The 14,704-nt window shown below is 37.7% G+C and overlaps 1 protein-coding gene across 2 annotated transcripts; it reads left to right on the plus strand.

Annotated features, from left to right (window-relative positions):
- Positions 1-502: 502 nt before the first annotated feature.
- phka2 (phosphorylase kinase, alpha 2 (liver)) lies at positions 503-14,521 on the plus strand. 2 transcript variants are annotated; one of them, XM_056734826.1, is made up of 31 exons: positions 503-1,140; positions 2,028-2,186; positions 2,497-2,544; positions 2,726-2,894; positions 2,984-3,066; positions 3,142-3,222; positions 3,299-3,397; positions 3,478-3,624; positions 3,884-3,937; positions 4,019-4,141; positions 4,268-4,363; positions 6,109-6,216; positions 6,438-6,516; positions 6,660-6,794; positions 7,013-7,122; positions 7,236-7,380; positions 7,486-7,564; positions 7,651-7,784; positions 8,073-8,240; positions 8,315-8,415; positions 8,695-8,831; positions 9,074-9,230; positions 10,274-10,353; positions 10,436-10,514; positions 10,602-10,731; positions 10,815-10,916; positions 11,255-11,373; positions 11,849-11,902; positions 12,355-12,582; positions 12,669-12,869; positions 13,174-14,521. In XM_056734826.1, the coding sequence occupies exons 1-31, from the start codon at positions 1,063-1,065 to the stop codon at positions 13,345-13,347; spliced, it is 3,657 nt and encodes a 1,218-aa protein (XP_056590804.1). In that variant the 5' UTR covers positions 503-1,062; the 3' UTR covers positions 13,348-14,521. The 2 variants fall into 2 exon arrangements, with proteins under 2 accessions (XP_056590804.1, XP_056590805.1); XM_056734827.1 differs by lacking the exons at positions 12,355-12,582; positions 12,669-12,869; positions 13,174-14,521 and having other exon boundaries at positions 11,513-11,900.
- The last annotated feature ends 183 nt before the right edge of the window (positions 14,522-14,704 follow it).

Genomic DNA, 14,704 nt, shown 5'->3' on the forward strand with positions numbered 1-14,704 from the left:
TAATGAACAAACATGAAGGGATTGTGTACATGCGACCTTAAAGGGAAAGTTCACCCAAAGATGTCTGTCATCATTTATTCATCCTAAAATTCTTCCAAATCTGTATAATTTCTTTGTTCTGCTAAACACAAATTAAGCTATTTGTATGAATGTCAGTAACAAGACAGATCTTATCCCCCACTGACTCCAATAGTGTTTATTTTCCCTACTTTGACTGTAAATGGGGGACGAGATCTGTGTGGTTACTGACATTCTTCCAAATATCTTCCTTTGTGCATAGCAGAACAAAGAAAAGTATACAGGTTTGAAACAATTGAAGGTTAAGTAAATTATGTCAGAATTCTCATTTTTGGTGAACTGGCCCTTTAAGGAGTCATGTCAAGATGTTTATACATTTATTTCCCGAATGCACTTTCTTCTGCACGTATCATGAACCAATCAGGAGACGAGCTACTCTAGAAAAACAATTCGCTTTTGGTCCAATGCGCCTACCGTAGACAGACACCAACGTCAAAAGGAGCCGTATTTATTTTTTAACACGTAAACCTTTACATTTAAATTAACGTTCAGGATGTAAAAGTAAGATAATTAGATAAGAATAAAAAAGCAATTAGCTAACAACATAACTCAAGCATTAAAGGCAAAGAATAACTGTAAACATCAGTCTTTGGATGCTAGCAAAGGCATTGGACTACTTCCGGGTTTCCTGTCACTCAAGCCAGTAAACTTCACAATGTGGGCGGAGCTTTTGTCGGCTGTCAACCTCAGTATATATGCAGTAGATACAATTTCTATTAACACGCAGAACTGTCATCTTTAAACGTCTGTTTAAAAGCTTTAACATGCATTTTAAACGTCCGATTGTGTGGCAGGAATAAAGGTCGGTATTCGTTCTTACGGAGTGGATGTAGGAAAGACAACGACACTGCGGACATGACTCTTCGTGAATAACGTTAAATGACATTAGATCTCCGGTATCCTGCTCTCCTCCAGAGAAACAAAAGGTTTTCTCTTTATTTAACGTCTTAGTTTTTAATTGTTAACGTATAAATAGATGACAGCATGAGGAGCCGAAGTAATTCGGGAGTGAAATTGGATGGATTTGCCAGACTTGTCCATGAGACAATATTATGCCATCAGGTGAGTTCATAAGATCTTCAGTAGCTTGCACAGACACCATCCATCCTATAGCATTCCCTTTTATTCTATATAAGACTATTCTATGTTATATATATTTGATATTTTTCTTCAGTTTTGTTATTCTGTATTATTCTCTTCTATTATAATAGCAATATAATATAACATCAATAGGGATTCACTTTTGATTTAGTTTCGACTTTACGACTTAAAATATTGCAGACGAATGATATAGAATAAAATAACTATTAATATAATATATATATTCTAACAACAGCCATTGCGGAATATTCGTGCCCATAAAACCAACAAAGGTGTCTATTTATGCAGCATCTATTAATTAAAACAATCAAAAGTTCTTGCACCTTATTGATGGGGCTATGAAGGTAACGTTGCATAAGACAAAAACTTAAAAGCAATGTATTCGGTTCAAAACAAAACATATTTACAGTAATTTTATAAAATACTACTGTATATACTGATTCTTACATTTTAAACCATCCTATAAAATCCACCACAATTCAAATAGTTTTAATAATAATGGATGAAGTCTGTCTATGGGTTTGATGTTACATTCTACCATTGGGGCCCTTCTATGAGGAGGAATCTAAAAATAAATAGGGCTTGAACAAAGGTCACCCTTATATAACCACGGGTGGGGAAAATATTTGTATTATCTACAGCATGTGAATATCTTTAAAAACAGAGCTGATGACTTATGCACAACCCAAGCAAGTGTTAAACAGAAATGAATAACTGTTCTGTCGTAAAAAGTTGTTGTATGTGATATCGACATAATTATCAAGTGAATTGAGATAAAAAGTGACTGAAATGTGCAGAAATATAAACACTCTTCGCATTAGAAAAAAACATTATATATATCTGTATAGAATCCAGTGACCGGTCTTCTTCCGGCGAGTGAGCAGCAGAAGGATGCCTGGGTCAGAGACAATGTTTACAGCATTCTGGCTGTGTGGGGACTCGGCATGTCTTACCGGAAAAACGCAGACCGTGATGAGGACAAAGCCAAAGCATACGAGCTTGAGCAGGTGAAACAAAACTATATCACCTATTGTGCTAGTCAACATTGTTTAGTTGCACACAAGTGTGGATTACAACAGATGGTAGGATGCCTGCAACACCTGAAGGTTTTACCCAGGATGTATGTGTCGATGTATTTGAGATTTTATGATGAGTGATTGAATTGTAAAAGTGTTATTTTGAAATAAAATGTGTTGGAATATCGGTTTGAGAATATGCCACACAAATAAAAAGTAGTATTGTAATTATTCTTGGTAACTTCTCTAATTATTGTAGAATTTTTCTAAATAAAATCAAAACAGCATTTTATTATTTCAGAGTGTCGTCAAACTCATGCAGGGACTGCTGCAGTGTATGATGAGACAGGTAATCTCAATTCTAACCTATCAGCCAAATAATCTTTAACCAACCGCATTTGCTGTTGTCTTGCGTTATACACGTCTTTGTATCTGTTCTTTCTTTCGTTGATCAGTATATGTGTTCTTTTTCGAGCGCATGTGCACTCATTTGACCACACACCTGGTTAAGAATGTGTTTATTTCTGCAGGTTGCAAAAGTGGAGAAGTTCAAACACACACAGAGCTCAAAGGATTGTCTGCATGCCAAATATCATACGCCAACCTGCGCCACGGTGGTTGGAGATGACCAGTGGGGGCATTTGCAGGTAGATGCGACTTCACTGTACCTGCTCACGCTGGCTCAGATGACGGCTTCAGGTAAACAAAATAATCGAAGGTTTATTGACATTCAACCGAGAGATTTGATTGAGGTTTGTTGAAGTAAATTCTTTAAAATCGTATTCAAGGTCTACGCATCATTTCTAACTTGCATGAGGTGGCGTTCATCCAGAACTTAGTGTTCTACATTGAGGCGGCGTATAAAGTGGCTGTAAGTCCTTGTCCGTCATTAAAAATTTTCATAGCGGAACCAGACTAGCATCACACTGTTCACACTCTCCTGTAGGATTATGGGATGTGGGAGCGAGGGGACAAGACCAATCAGGGAATCCCTGAGCTGAACGGCAGCTCTGTCGGAATGGCTAAGGTACAGTAGGAGAGTCATCATTTCCACTGTCTCCTTGGTCCAAAGTTACTCATTATTTCTGTTCATGTGCTACTAGTCGGCGTTAGAGGCTATTGATGAGCTTGATTTGTTTGGAGCTTACGGAGGACCAAAATCAGTGATTCATGTTCTACCAGATGAAGTAGAACATTGTCAGGTAATTTATATTAACCATCATGCATTTGCCAGTTATCCAAATTCAAGCTGTTACACAAAGGTTTTGTTTCTCTTGTCTAGTCTATCCTTTGTTCCTTGCTTCCTCGAGCCTCCACTTCTAAAGAGATAGATGCTGGTCTGCTGTCCGTAATCTCCTTTCCTGCATTTGCAGTGGAGGATGCGGACCTGGTCAATATCACCAAGAGTGAGATCATCACCAAGCTACAGGTAAAGTTTTCCGGGATAAGCGAATAAGCTTTATTTAAAAAAGATTATAATCTTAAAGCTTCTGTAAGTAATGTATGTGTCAAACCAGTTTCCAAACACGTTTCTCTATCACTTACACTCTTTTTTTTTTTGCTGGTTATATAGATACTATTGTGTGATTGAGTCAAAGTTTGATGAAAAACTAAATATCCAATGAAACCTTCTCTAGACATTTTGTCCAAGATTTTGACAGGAAATCTTACGAAATCTCTCATTTTAGGGACGTTACGGTTGTTGCCGGTTTATCCGAGATGGATACAGGACCCCTAAAGAGGTAAATATCCATCGACCGATTCTTATTTCACTAACACACCTCCAGGCTTTTAACATGGCACTAATAATGTAAATGTTATAGGACCCCACTCGACTTCACTATGATTCAGCAGAACTGAAACTCTTTGAGAATATTGAATGTGAATGGCCTGTGTTTTGGACCTACCTTATACTGGATGGGATATTTAATGAGGATCATGAGCAGGTACAAAAAGAACCTGAAAAGCAGCCTGAAATTTTTTCATCCCTGCTTTATTTATGAGAAGCAACTCGCCCTGGCCAAAGGGAGTCAGTTGGTAGTGTTAACATTTGGCTGTGTGATTCCTCATAGGTGCAGGAATACAGGGAAGCCCTTGATGGCGTTTTAATACGGGGCAAACATGGGATTCGACTGGTGCCTGAACTCTATGCTGTACCTGCTGATAAAGTGAGTTTAAACATCCATCGTCCAAAACTAGAAGCCTATCGTCATTGACCCTCCAGTCCAAAACCTTCTTTACTGGAACATAATTTTTTTCTGCCAGTAAGTAACTGTTTATTAAAGTAAGTTACTTGTCAATGGCTGCCAGTTAGTAAGTTTAGTCCAAAGAAAACGTAAGAAACTTACCGATACTACGCAATCTGTGCAGCTACATTACAATCACAATGAAGGCTGCTGCCGCAGGTCGGAAAACTTGGTCGCATCAAAAGGTGCTGCGGCGCCAAAGAATATAGATACTAAGAGGAAAAACTCTAGTGTGTTTTGGGAAACAGTGCATCCGCCATTTAGGGGTGAAAATGCCTCATAACTTAAATGGTTTCTGGCGAGCTAATGTTTTTGTCATCGTGTATTATCATCATTCAGGTTGGATTTCAGCTTCAATGTTTTACAAAGCAGCTCATATTGCTATCGAGAAAGAATAAAAGAGTCACTTTCAACCCGAAACGGCGGAAATCGCAGGGCGCTGGTGTTGCAATGGAACGTTCTATTGAGTTTGGCTCTTGATATCTACAGTATTTGGCCGTCCACGACAGCGGCGCTGCTCACGGACGGCGTGTGACATCAAAGTACCGCGAGAGCTATTGTAATAGTTACGGAACAAGCTGCACTTGATTCCCCTGTCACGGTATTTTGATGTAATTTCTGTGATCGGATTTGCGCAGCGCTGCATGACGTTTAAGTCATTACTAGGAAGTTACAAACAGGTTAGTTTGATCAGGGTCAAGGCTGCAGGAAGTTGACGTCGCGGGCCACAGAGTTTAGAACCACCAATAGTCTACATCATAAGCCTGTGTCAATACCATGCATTTCTGCTGCTTGTAAACAAAACCTCATGACAAATCAATAAATGATTTATTAGCTTTATATAAGTCTATTTTCACAAAAATATTTAATTATCAACTCACAGAAGGTTATAAAACAGTTCAATGTTTAATGTCTAGTTGTGCTAGACTCAAAAGAAAAAAATGCTATTAAAAGCTTGTGCAAGACATTTGTATCCTTTAAATAATGATCATACTTTGTTTTGGATTATGTCCCATTTCATATGCCCTGAATATCACACAAAAGTTTCTCAATTCCAAGTTTAACTGTTAAACCTGTGAACTGGGAAAATATCTATTATAATTATTTAAACCCTTTATAATATAGAACTATGAACATTCATGAGTGATTGTTGTGATTTACCACACGCCAGTGTTGGTTAGGTTAACAAAGTCGTTTTTTCTTGCACATTCCTCTAATGTGATTTTCACAATATTCCATCAATATTGTTATTTCATACTGAATATACTTTAATGCTCTGTGACCCCCAGTACGTTATTTCCAGTGCATGAACACAGGGAATTACTGTAAATTTCACATAGGACTTGTTTCTTGTGACTTTCTACATGACAGTATACTGATTACCGTGACTTTGTTCAGCACATCCTCTTTAATGTGATTTTCACAATATTTTGACCAGTATTGTAATTTCTCATTGATACTACAGTAATTCAATGTGACCCCTAATACAGTTAATTGCAGTGCATGAACACAGTGAATTACCGCTGATTTCACATGTATTTTTTACAGTGAAGTTCTTCGTAACTGAATGGTAATTCTGGTTGAAACCGTGTTTGTGCACAGGTCAGTAACAGTGACAAACAATCACGGGGGGAAATGATTTCATCTGTTGTTTATGTCTCGTTCAGATTGAGGAGGAGTACAGGAACCCTCACTCCGTGGAGCGTGTGGCCGCCGGCCAGCTCCCACACATGTGGGGCCAGTCTCTGTACATCCTGGGTAGCCTGCTCGCTGAGGTGATGAAGCTTGAAACGATTTATTTCCGTAAACGTTACCCCAAAAAACATTCAAGTGAATTACTTTAAGAATAAATTTTGATATACATCGGCAGGTTTTGAAACCACTTTGATTGAGTGCACATGTTAGCGCAGATACACCAAGATTTATGTTCAGTTTATATTATCTTCAGTGCAGCTGCTTTTAAATTTATTGTTGACAAATTGTTTGTTTTTATCAGGGATTTCTGGCACCTGGAGAGATCGATCCTCTCAATAGAAGATTCTCCAAAGGGTTCAAGCCTGATGTTGTTGTGCAAGGTGAAGTTTATGTCTTTCCATTCGTAAACCGTGAAAAATTGTGTAGCATGTTCGTTGAGAACTTGTTTTAGAAATTATATTCAGTTTTAATTCAAATTCTCTATATTTTGAAGAAATCAAAATCATTGGTTTGCTTTGTTTAGTGAGTGTATTGGCTGAATCGGTGGAGATCCAGCATTTGCTGAGGGATTATGGGATAGAGGTTCAGACAATTTCTGAGGTTTCACCCATCCGAGTCATGCCGGCTCGAATCCTGAGCCACATATATGTAAAATTGGGTAAGTATTCAACAGACAAAGTACTTATTCAAACCAAGTAAATTATTGCATCTGTAGATGAATTATAACATAATTTGATTATAAATTATGGTACTTTTATTCTTATAGAAATGTATAGTGAGCCTCAAACAGTAACGGGTCATGACATTTTTGGAGGTGTTTAGAATTGAAATTCATAAATTATCAATAGATTGGGGTTTCTCTTACTGTTTGCACAGGTAACTGTAAGAAGCTCAGTCTGAGTGGACGGCCGTACCGTCACATTGGTGTCCTTGGTACTTCAAAGTTCTATGAGATCAGAAATCGTACCTATACATTCACCCCACAAGTAATAACTCAAGCCATAATCTCACATACTAAGAACACTACAATAAATTAAAAACGTAAAGTACATTCAGACCAGGGCGGATAAAACTGTGTATTTTTTCTGTTTTGTCAAAGTTCATTGACCAACATCACTTCTACTTGGCCCTGGATAACCAGATGATTGTGGAGATGTTGCGAACCGAGCTTGCCTATCTCTCGTCCTGCTGGCGTATGACCGGAAGACCTACCCTCACATTCCCTATCACAAAGAGCATGCTGGGTAAAACTTTAATGCTTATCCATGAGCACTTGTATATTAGAAAATGCTATAGTGTGAACAAAGGAATTATTACTGTGTTGATCTTTTTTCTTTTTTTGGGTCCAGTTGAAGATGGTGAAAGTATTGATCCTTGTGTTCTGTCTACCCTGCGCAAACTCCAAGATGGCTACTTTGGTGGTGCCAGGTTGGAGAATAAGAAATACAACGAAAGAAACAATGAGAGAAATGATTGTATTTATTTACAACAAAAATATTTTTTGTTATTTGAAGGGTACAGATGGCAAACCTGTCCTCATTCCTCACCACCTCCTTCCACACTCAGCTCAGCTTCTTGGACGCAGATTCTGAAGAGAACCTTCTTGATGAGGACGAGGAAGAAGACCAAGAGAGTTTTGAGCCCTCAGGTATTCCTGACGGGCACAATAAGCTTACAGCTTTTTCCAAAAGACATAACTGTATTATTACGCATACTTAACATTAACTAAAATGTTCATAGCCACCCTAAAACTAGCATTAAAATGAGGACCTTATAATTTCTCTGCCAAATGGCTGATTCATTGCTTTTGGCAACAACAAAAAAATTCAAGTTAACGTAATTATTTTGAATTACAAGAAGCCGCAATACAGCAATGAGTACTGAACTTTTTCCCATAGTAAGGTGTTATAATAAGGTGTGGTTTGTTTCCCTGCAGGTTCTGGAGACGTGTTTGAACAGTATCTCACAGATCTCCTACACATCTCTACCACAAAGGTCAACCTACCTCCTATCCAGAGGGGGCAGCACCACGTTTTCAGTGCTGAACACACCACCAGGGACATTCTGTCCTTTATGGCCCAGGTTCAGGGACACAACATACCCAGTAAGCCCTCGGAGTCAACCTTGAATAGTTTAATTGAGTTTATGTGCTTCATTGACAGCCCTTATGTTTTACAGAGCCTTCCATGTATTTACCTGTAGCCCCCATAATGAGCAAACACAGAAAGTCTCTGAATCTGCTCGAAGTCCCACAACACCTTACTTCTCACCATTCCAAGGCAAGTTTCTCAGTATTGCTCTGACAATCACATAAACAAACGGGAAAACAAGAAGTTGCTTAGGTTTGATTGTTCTATTTGTAATGCATTCATATTTATGTGTGTTTTTCAGGTAGTGGTCTAGCTTTTGTTGAAACTAGTAACTTTGTATAAGCACCTATTGTATTATTGCTCATGTATGACATATCGCTTATTGCTCCCTGAACTCTCCGTAAGTCGCTTTGGATAAAAGCGTCTGCTAAATGACTAAATGTAAATGTATTTGTGTGCAAACCTCAGAAGACTGATAGCGTGGACCTGGACTTGCCGCGTGATCCCCATGGGAACACAGATTTTGCTTATCTGGTTGACCAGCTTAAGCGCTGTCCAACCCTGCAAGATCAGGCAGATATCCTTTACGTCCTCTATGCTATGAAGTGAGTATACACATACACAAGCAACTGCAAATATTATGTTCATATAAATGTTTCCTGTGGCGCAGTAGTTAGAGCATGGTGTTAGCAACGGCAAAATCATGGGTTCGACATACAGTATGTGTAGTATAATGCAATGTAAGTCGCTTTGGATAAAAACGTCTGCTTAATGCATAAATGTAGATGAATGTAAATAATCATTCATAAAATGAATGCTATTTTCTCACTGCGTCTGTGTTGTGCAGGGGTCCAGAATGGGTAGTTAATATGTCAGGTCAAGGTGAGGAGACTGTTCGCTCACTGCTGGAGGAGCTTTATGTTTGGGCAGGAACGTTTAAGGAATGGGGTCTCATCCGCTACATATCAGGCATCCTGAAGAAGAGAGTGGAGGTCCTAGCTGAAGTGAGAACCCTCTCAAATCTATATATGTGACCCTGGATCACAAAAGTCTTAAGTAGCACGGGAACATTTTTAGTAAAAGACAAAAATACATTGTATGGGTCAAAATTATCAATTTTTCTTTTATGCCAAAAATCATTAGGATATTAAGTAAAGATCATGTTCCATGAAGATATTTTGTAAATTTCCTACCTTAAATATATAAAAACTTTATTTTTGTGAATGGATGGGCTGCCACAGTGCCTCTAATTAGCAACTTCATAGGAAATTTTCGCAATATTTAGATTTTTTTCAACTCATACGTCAATAGAAAGCTTAATGTAGCTTTCAGGTTATGAAAAGAGTTTGAAATGGAAAAAAAAATCTATAAAAAAAACTGACCCATAAGACTGGTTTTGTTGTCCAGGGTCAACATGTCATTATAGAAATAATATTTACAAAAAATGTTAATTAAATATAAAGTAAAATCGATTAGTAGCCTTTTGTCTTTTTTATTTGTTAAAGGAACAGTTCACCCTAAAATAAAAATTCAGTCATTATTAACACGGGCTCTGGTTATTTCAAACGTGTGAGAACACGAAAGAAGATATTTTTAAAAAATGTTGGAAAATTGTCGGTCCCTATTGACTTTTTGTCAATGGGGATCAACAGTTTTCGAACCAGACTGAATTATTCAATAAATTTTTTGTGTTTTGCAGAAGAATGTCAAACAGGCTTAAAAATACTTTGAAAATATTCAACCAATGAATAGAATCGAAAAAGGGCTTGCAACTTTTTAAACCCCTTATTTAAAAAAGAAATTTATTTTTCCTGAAAAGTAACCCGTTTTGGAGATGAAGATTTCCGCCTGACAGCGATGATTTAAAGAGATGAAATAGCACTTTAAAACACTTGAAAATGAAAGTAAAACCTCTAGTCATATCATTAACTTATTCAGGGGCTACATTTGCCTCGTATAATGTTGCATTTACAGCGATAGGTTTTGATTTTCTGAACAAACTGGGATGATTTGAGTAATTCCTCCGGTGTTTGTGTGTGTTCACCAGGCCTGCACTGACTTGATCTCGCATCATAAACAGCTGACGGTGGGTCTGCCTCCTGAGCCCAGGGAGAAGGTCATCACAGTGTGAGTGCCTTCCGCCGCCCCTTTATAATCATGTTAGCATTCCCTGTAACTAAAATTACTCAATAACTTATCTCAATTTTAGTCCTCTTCCCCCTGATGAACTGATAAACTTGATCTATGAGGCCAGTGGACAAGACATCAGCATCGCAGTTCTCACACAGGTGATGCAAATTCAGATGTATACAATATAATAAATTCAATTTTTGAAACGTTCTTGGTTAACGTCTTGGATTCTGTGTACCGCACAGGAGATTATGGTATATCTGGCCATGTTCATGCGCTCACAGCCGTCCCTGTTCGGAGACATGCTACGCCTGCGTATCGGCCTTATCATGCAGGTGATGGCCACAGAGCTCGCTCGCAGTTTACACTGTTCAGGTAAAGACGACTGAGTGCATCCAAGCTTTCAGACATACACATTCTTTATGCACAGGAACTAAATCAACATGTGCCCCCTATAGGCGAGGAGGCATCAGAGAGTCTGATGAGCCTGAGTCCATTCGACATGAAGAATCTATTACATCACATCCTGAGCGGGAAAGAGTTTGGTGTAGAGAGAAGCAGTGAGTATACAGAAATCAAAATCCATATCTATTATGAGATGTTGTGACTTCAATAATGTGTAACTAGATCGTGTTTACATAAACAATAACTAAAATGTAGTGCAGACTTGAATCAATAATGTGTTTGTGAAGAGCCGATTATAGGCTAGTGATTTTCATGCTTTTGGAAAGACAACAAAAATAACGTTACAGTCGGTGTTATATTTCATAGATTTCATGGTTTTACTATTATTCTCAAATGTGGAAATCGTCTTAAAACATTTGAACGATGTGTGCGTGTACAAGGTCAATGAACACAGCTTTTTTTACATCAATAACCTCTCTGTATTTTGTGAAAGTGCGTCCGATTCAGTCCACAGCCATTAGTCCTGCTATTTCCATCCATGAGCTGGGACACGTAGGGGCAACCAAGACTGAGCGAACGGGAATCAGAAAACTGAAGACCGAAATCAAACAGGTGGAATATGAAAGAGCAAACCTTCATAAATGTTTCCGCAAGTGTAAATAAATTCTGGTTTGTGTCTGGATACTTTTATCTTTAATCTGATGCAGATTTCTGGTGTACCTTAAATAACTTCTGCTTATTTTATTTCCAGCTCGATGACTCCAGACCCATAAGCGTGGGTTGAGTTTGTTATCATTTTTCAGGAATGCTAAAACCGTAGAGTAACTGTATCCGTCTCATCACGTCTGTCCAGACTCCAGACCATGAAACCAGCAATAGCATGAATATTTAGAGTATTATCATGTTTGGCCATCTCACGCACATCTTTTTCAGTCATATTAAACATTTGTTTCGAGGTTTTTAGTTTTGCCTCTGTATGTGGTGTCGCAGCGTGAACAGTTCAGCAGACTTGCAAAATCCATTCGAAACAGTTTCCATAGTTCTGTTCATTGTGTTATGTTTGTTTGTTGTGCTTTTATCGTCGTAGATCTTTAGCAGCAGTCATTCCGTCAGCAGTAATTTCACGTCCCCTCGTTCAACGGTAACTCAACACCATTGAATCTATCAAAACTCTTTCCACTAACCTTCTTCAGTTTGTAAATGAGCAAGGCTGAGATCTCCCATTTCTAAATACTATTTAATCAACCTGGAGAGATGAATTTAATAAACTGATTTAAAACTCACATGTAGCATATGTAGGGATAAATTTAAGTTTGACTGATTTTATTGCAGCATTATAGATGAAATGGGATGAACTTCCAGCCTCGCTGCTCAGTAATAATCACAATATCCATCACAAATCACTCATCATGCTTAAACTTGTGATCTTTTCACTCAAAATGACATCGGCTGAAATGATGTCATCTTAACCGTGTTTGCCACGTTTCCAGCTTGCTAACCTCTTAACAGCATGCTCATCTTTAAACGCGATTACTGCTTTCCCATATTGCATGTTTGTGGATGTAAATTTGAATGACACAAATGTGTCTTTAGAGATGCAGCAGCCCCTCTACTCCCAGCGGCATCTTATCCCCGACCGGTACAGGTGACTCGCATCTTCAGTGGGAGGAGCGTCAGGGCCAGTGGCTGAGACGACGCAGGCTGGATGGAGCCATTAACAGGGTGCCCATGGGCTTCTACCAGAAGGTCTGGAAGATTCTGCAGAAATGTCATGGCCTGTCGATTGCAGGATATGTTTTGCCTTCTTCCACCACCAGCGAGGTGCATTCACAAGCACACATACAGATTGCACATATAAATATAAGAAGTATAAACTGCATTACCACAAACACTATTTGTACTTGTAGATGACAGAGGGAGAGATCAAGTTTGCAGTGCACGTGGAGTCTGTCCTCAATCACGTCCCACAGCCAGAATACAGACAGCTGTTGGTTGAGGCCATTATGGTGCTCACCCTTGTGGCCGAGATGGAGATTTCCAGTATCGGTGGAATTATTTACATCGACCGTATAGTCCATATGGCCAATGATCTCTTCCAGCAAGATCAGGTAACGTCATGTTTCTTTTGTATGTTATATATGTTACTACATATTGGACGCTTCTTCATACCCAAGTAAAGCCATGCTAAGTTTCAACTTGCTATTTTAATATTTTTTCAGATTACAATAGTAAACCATTAAAGAAGTTCCCATGTATTCTGTTAATAAATGTTGTGGAGAAATTCATACTAGGGGACTATTGTATTTTGCAATTTTGTTTCAAGAATAGGCTTAGATCAAAAAGATTTTTAAGATCATGAGAACCATAAGGTTGGACTGACAGTGAAGTTCACAACATCTGTTTTTGTCGCAGAGATCACATGGGGCCAGTGAGTATTTCTTGGAGAAAGATCCTGCCACAGGAATCTGCGACTTCTTTTATGACAGCGCCCCTAGTGGCAGCTATGGCACCATGACTTATCTTTCAAAGGCAGTGGTCACATATGTGCACGACTTCCTGCCAAACAGCAGCTGTCTAATGCAGTAATAACTGTAGTTCTCAGAGTCTTTGACCTTCAGGACTGGTCTATTTCTTGTTTAATAAAACCAAAACATAAAAAAGAATGTAATAAATCAGTTGATTTAAGATCTTAAAGGGAAAGGTCACCCGAAAATGAACATTCTGTCATCATTTACTCACCCTCGAGTTGTTCCAAATCTGTATAACTTTCTTTGTTCTGCTAAACATAGAGAAAGATATTTGGAAGAATGTTCATAACCAAACAGTTCTTGGCCACCATTTACTAAGCATTCTTCGAAAATATTGTTTTCTGTGTTCATCAGAACAAAACCATTTTACAGATTTGGAACAACTTGAGTAAATGATGATTACATTTTCATTTTCGGATGATCTGTTCCTTTAAGCATCAACATGTGAGTCCCTAAACGTCGGCTCTGAATTTGTTGATGGCCTTGAAGCAGACTGCAGGAAATGCCACTCAGTGCTGTTCTGTTTTTGATCAAGATGGTTTTAAGTTACTGTGAAATGAAAATATCACTAAAATAAATAGTATTTAATTTATATTTAACTATTGTATTATATCTTACGATAACAATTGAATTAATAATTTATCATTTATGCTTATATAATTTTTTTATTTAAGATGTTTCTGTAACAAGCAAGCTTTTTAGAGAGCACATTATGGCTTTGATGTTTTAGTTTTTTTAGGTTATGCTCTTTTAAAGGATCTTTACATGTTTTCATTCACAAAAATACTGTTATATTACTGTACGCATAGTGTTTCCGGCCAACTTTATTTTTGTACTTGATATTAGAATACATTCTAACTATACTCTGTAATTGTGATGTATAACATGTGCTTCTCATTTAATGCAATATATATTACAGTACAATACAAATGTTATGCATTTGAAAACTGTGTAGGAAAGTGTAGTCATTGTGGATTTGCATGCAAACATCCAGCATTTTAACTAATTGAAACATACTGGATGTACAATACTAACTTGTAATGTCTACATGGCATTTGAAGGGCATTATTCTTATGAAGCTTTCATTTGATTGTCTGAACTTTGAGTTGTCTTTGTATTTATATTATTTTGTTTTCCAATTTATTTACAAAATTACTTATTTTAAATAGTTATTGTACATTAACCTCCAGTAAACATTTGTATGATCACAAATAAAATCTAATCACACAATGTCTTATTGCACTTGTGTTTTCTTATAAGATTTAGGACAAGAGTAATAGTAAGAGCACACCGTTAAAGAGGTGGTCAGAGGCTTTTATATTTTGTTATGGTTAGTTTTTGTTGTATTTAGTACTGTAATCATTTTCTAAACAACTATTCTATTTCAATTCAAGTGTGCTTTATTGGTGTGACAA

This window comes from Triplophysa dalaica, chromosome 21, assembly GCF_015846415.1.
Source record: "Triplophysa dalaica isolate WHDGS20190420 chromosome 21, ASM1584641v1, whole genome shotgun sequence".
Taxonomy (NCBI): Eukaryota; Metazoa; Chordata; class Actinopteri; order Cypriniformes; family Nemacheilidae; genus Triplophysa; species Triplophysa dalaica.

What these genes read in the sequence shown, in the direction of transcription:
- phka2 (XM_056734826.1), top strand. Translation starts at nt 1,063, where the DNA reads ATGAGGAGCCGAAGTAATTCGGGAGTGAAATTGGATGGATTTGCCAGA. An exon ending in GGCTACTTTGGTGGTGCCAG is followed by an intron (nt 7,565 to 7,650) that starts GTTGGAGAATAA and finishes TGTTATTTGAAG; the next exon opens with GGTACAGATGGCAAACCTGT. An exon ending in AGGGAGAAGGTCATCACAGT is followed by an intron (nt 10,354 to 10,435) that starts GTGAGTGCCTTC and finishes TCTCAATTTTAG; the next exon opens with TCCTCTTCCCCCTGATGAAC.